Raw genomic sequence first — 5,405 nt, forward strand, 5'->3', positions numbered from 1 at the left:
ATTTTTTTTTTTTAAAAAAAAAAAAAAAAAAAAAAAAAAAAATAAATAATTTAAATAAATAATAGCATATGCTATATAATAATAATTATATAAATTTCTCTTTTTTTTTAATTTTCAATTTTTTTATTTTAATTTATGGGTAAGTCATTTAAGGTTTTTCTTAATAATTACGTTTACAGGTATAGCTAAAAGAATTTTTTTTTTATTTTATTTATGAATAATATACATTTATTTTGAATATATGTAGATGTGTATGTATTGTTAATTTTATATTAAAAACACTTTTAAGATATAACTATAAATTATTAATGAAAAAAAATTCACCACATATGTTAATTACATTATATGTTACTCATATTTCTCATTTTTTCTTTTTTTTTTTTTTTTTTTTAGCTGTTTAGAATGTGGTAATCATTTGTCTGACCCTACTGAATTAGTTTCTACATCCTTTAGAGGTAGAACAGGACCTGCTTGGCTATTTTCCAAAGTTATAAATGTGTGTGAAGGACAATACGAAGACAGAATGATGACAACAGGTCAGCATACAATCGTTGATATTTATTGCAATAATTGCAGAAATAATGTTGGATGGAAATATGAGGATTCCTCTGAAGAATCACAAAAATATAAAAAAGGGAAATATATTTTAGAAAAAGCATTACTTTCTTTTTTAGTTATTGATGAATATGGAAAAGAGCACGAATTTGAACTTAAATCATCTGATTGTGATTTTTGAAAAGTTAAAAATATAAATACATATATAGGGAAAATTATCTTTCTTTTTTTATAAAATATTATTTATTTAATTCATTTTGTTTCATTAAAAATGATTATAAAAAAAAAAATTATGTATTTTTTATAATCTAATATTTATAATCATTTGTCTTGATGTATTCTATATAATAGGTTAAGAAATAATTTTTTTTTTTTTATATGTTTGATTTCTGCTTTTTTATCGTAAGATTTTTTTTTTTTTTTTTTTTTTGTTGCAAATTTTTTTTAAATTATACGTTTAGTTATATAAAAAAAAAATATATATATTACTTTGATTTATAAGAAATTTATTATTTTTACATATGTAGTATACATTAAAATAACATGAAAGGATAAAATATTTTTACATATAATTTTATTTAATTATTATAGTAATAAAAACTTGAATTTTACATGTTAACTACAATATTGAAAAATTAGAGTAATCACCAAAACATTAAACTGGCATCAGTTAAATATTTTTCTTTTTTTATTAATTAGGAAAATGAGAAGCTATTAAAAAATAACTAAAAAATATGATATAGTAATAATGACATATTATTTATTAACTCGAAAATTAAATACTACTATGTTACTCAAAGAAGTATCAAAATATTATATATAATATATATTAAAAATTATACAGGTTTGTGATGTAGAATATTTAAAATAATATAAAAAAAATAAAATAAATAACATTAAAAAGGTGAAAATAGAATTTAAAAAAATATTTATAATTTAAAATGAAACAATTATGACAAAAAAATGTTTAAACAAATAAAAATATATTGTTTTTATTTTATAAGTCTTAAAAAAAAATTTATGAAATGATATTTATTCTTTTTTAATATGAATTATGTTCTATTTATTAAACATGAAAAAATAGTAACTCTGTTTAGAGAAATTATTATTTTCGATTTCCCAAAATAATTAAATATAAACATACATATGTATATATATATATATATATTTTTTCTTCCCTTTTCCTACTTTCCAAGTGCACATTTCACTAATTAAAAATACATAAATTACTAATCATTTCTTAAAAAAAGTGTTATTTTGAAGTATACATTTCATGCTTTATATATATATATATATATATATGTATTTTTTTTTTTTTTTTTTTTTTTTTTTTTCAGAATAAAAATGTATTAAATACATATATAAATGACTCTTTTAAATAATGCGATATAATTTATAGATGTTATTTATATTTATATCAATATATACTGTCTATTGTTTTATTTTCTTTTTTTCAATCTAACATTTTAATTTTACTCTTTAAAATAATATCATTCTTTATAATGTGCAACTATTAACATCGTGAAAATATTTATTATATATAAGCAATACTCAACAATTGTTTCTGCTAAATGGAGTATTAAATGTACAGTTTTTTTGTTTTTTGCTTTTTTTGTTATATTTTACATAATTAATGTAATGATTTATTTAACATATAATTTTTCTATTTATTAATTGATCTTAATTTGTATAAAAGGAACACTTATAAAATCATTTTTTGATCTCTATCTGAAAGATCAAAAAAATCATCTTCATAATTTTTTCTTCTTAAATGATGAGATGATGAATGTTCCTTTATTCTAGTTCCAGCAGCTCTTCCTCCTCCACTATCATCATCAAGTTCATATTGATTTTTATCACTTTCATCATCCATTTCTGAATCAAAAAAATCAGGTGGTACATAAGAAAATTGAACACCTGGAGCATGCTCGATATTTCTTAAATTTTCTGTTATTTTCATTTTAATTCTATTTAGATGCTCGGGTGAATTATAATTTGGCATATTAGATGGTTGTAGATGTAATTGAAAATCAGGTGCATAATAATCATAATAGTCATTTAAGCTTATTTGATCAGGCATTTCATGATGTTTATTTAAGACAACTCCTGTTTCATATGTCCAACATCTTGCTACATTTCGTATCGTATATCCTCCTCCTCCCAAAACTAAAAGAGGCAAATTATATGATCTTACATGCTCAACACATTTTGCATGACCTTTAATTGTTAAATTAAATCTACCTAATCTATCTCCAGTCAAACTGTCTGCTCCACATTGAATTATGATAGCCCCTGGTTTATAAGTTTGTACACATTTATCTATAACTACTTTGAATAAGTCAACAAATGCCTCATCCGTTATTCCATCGTTTAATGGTACATTAACACTATAATATTTTCCATGGTGAACACCAATATCTGTTATATCACCTGTACCTGGAAAATAATCCCCGAATTTATGAAATGACACAGTCATAACTCTGTGGGTTACATAAAAAGCTTCTTCAACACCATCTCCATGATGAACATCAATATCAATATACATAACACGTGCATGATATTTTAGTAATTCCAATATTCCTAAAACAATATCATTAATATAACAAAAACCACTTGCTTCCGACATCTTTGCATGATGTAAACCACCTGACCAGTTAATACAAATATCAGCACAATGGTGATTTAACTTAGAAGCTCCATCAATTGATGCACCTGCACACGACTGTTGAAATTGAAAGAGTCCATCAAATACTGGGCAATCAGTGGCTTCTCCAACATTAAATCTTTTTAATTGGTAAGTAAATTCTCTATAATTTTCTAAAGTTATAGAAGATAAAAAATCCACATATTCGTAATCATGAAACAAAGTCATTTCATGAACATCACTTTTATGAGGTCTATAAACTTCCATATATTTATATAAATTATATGACACAATTAAAGAATGGGTCATTCTAATTCTTTGAGGCTTCATAGGATGACCTGCTCCATAATAATAACTCCCTATATCAGGATCATGAAAATATGCTACTTTTTTTCTATTAGACATTTTTTCTTTTTATAAATTTCGTTAACAATTATTTTTTTTTATTATTATAGCTTTACATATATATATATATATATATATATATATATATATATATATATCCTTTTCTTACAAGTTCTGTAAAAGTATATTTATCTTTTAATTATAATTTCTTTTTTATTAGTAAAATTTTTATTTATTTATAAAGATATAAGAATATATATAAATAAATCATAAATATAATAAAAATAAATTCAATTTTTATGATAATTTTTAGCTATTCAGTTATATTTTTTCATATAATTTTTTTTTATTTTTTAGCCAAAAGGCAACATAAAGAAAACAACCATATAAAAAAAAATTATATATAACTATACAAATACGAAATATACCAAGAAAACATATAAAAAAATAATGATAAATAATATTATAAATGAAAGAAAAAAGAAAAAAGAAAAAAAAAGAGAAAAAAAAAGAAAAAAAAAAAAAAAAAAAAAAAAAAAAAAAAAAAAAAAAAAAAAAAAAAAAAAAAAAAAAAAAAAAAAATAAAAGAATAAAAAAAAAAAATTACGTTTTAATAGAATAAAAAAATTATAACATATATAAATGTTATTCTAATAAAGTTTAAATAAATTTAAAATTTTCGAAAAATGAACACAAAATAAATTCAATAAAATTTTATTAATTTAAATTGTCTTTACTATTTATAAATAATTTTAATTTTTTTTTTTTTGAATAATAATTTTTGGTAATAGAACATACGTATCTCATATATATGCATTTTTTTGTAATGATATTAAAATAATTCTTTTAAATAAAATTAAGTTTAAATTATTTAAATATGTATTAAATAAAAAAACAATGAAACAAACTTAAAAATGTACGATTTCTATGAAAAAAGAGAAAGAAATAGAAAAAAAATATGTTAAAATATTTATTTCTAAAAAGTACACATATATATCATTTAAAAAAGGATTTGTGCATTTCTAATAAAAGTATTTCAATTTTTTTTGTTAATTTAATCTAAAATTTCTCACCTAATTTAATTTAAAAAATAATTTCTTATCGAGAAAAAAATTTTAAACAAATACATTTTTTTATATGAAATAATTTTACTGAAAATAATAAATTTACATGGAGTCATCATATTTTTATATAAAATAACTTTTAATAATTTTATATTTTTGATTTATTTTTTGATATATTAATAAATTAAAATTACTGCAATTTTTTAAAAAAATATTACAAAAAAAAAAAAAAAAAAAAAAATTTTAATTGGTTGTTATAATAAATTTAAAATTTATATATGTATAAAATAAAAAAAAAAATATAGAAGGAAAATTTTTTATTAAATATATTGGGTATAGTAAATACAAGTTTTTTATTTTATTTCTTTTTTTATGAAAGTTTTTTTTGAAGATGTAAATTATATTTACATAATTGTAATTGTAAGAACCTTTATAATTTATTATATTTAAATTTATGTACTGCTTATTTTATTTTATTTTATTTATTTTTATTTTAAACTATAGTTTTCATTAAAAACATTAATACCAATTAGGTATTCTTGTGTGTTACTTCATATTTATGTTTCAAAATATCACGTACAAGTTAAACAAATTCTTAAAAATACTGTGATTTCTTATGAATATATAATAAGAATATTAATATTAAATAGGATTATAGTCACTTAATAATTAAAACTGAATTACTTTAATGTTTTTGATTATAACTTTTTATTATTTTTTTAATTTTTGAATAGCTCCCTTTTTTTTTTTTTTTTTTTTATTTGAAAATATTTCTTTTTTTTTTTTTTTTTTTTAAA

General features: G+C 18.9%; 2 protein-coding genes across 2 annotated transcripts; one reads left to right on the forward strand and one right to left on the reverse strand.

Annotated features, from left to right (window-relative positions):
- Positions 1–135: 135 nt before the first annotated feature.
- Positions 136–736, forward strand: PGAL8A_00438400 (zinc binding protein (Yippee), putative; the record flags this gene model as incomplete). The annotated part of the gene is made up of 2 exons (XM_028673122.1): positions 136–179; positions 394–736. 2 exons carry the CDS (start codon positions 136–138, stop codon positions 734–736), a joined length of 387 nt encoding a protein of 128 aa, XP_028529606.1.
- A 1,521-nt stretch (positions 737–2,257) lies between these two features.
- Positions 2,258–3,604, reverse strand: HDAC1 (histone deacetylase 1, putative; the record flags this gene model as incomplete). Its single annotated transcript, XM_028673123.1, has 1 exon — positions 2,258–3,604. The coding sequence occupies one exon, from the start codon at positions 3,602–3,604 to the stop codon at positions 2,258–2,260; it is 1,347 nt and encodes a 448-aa protein (XP_028529607.1).
- Between the last annotated feature and the right edge of the window lie 1,801 nt (positions 3,605–5,405).

This window comes from Plasmodium gallinaceum, assembly GCF_900005855.1.
Source record: "Plasmodium gallinaceum strain 8A genome assembly, contig: PGAL8A_v1_119, whole genome shotgun sequence".
Taxonomy (NCBI): Eukaryota; Apicomplexa; class Aconoidasida; order Haemosporida; family Plasmodiidae; genus Plasmodium; species Plasmodium gallinaceum.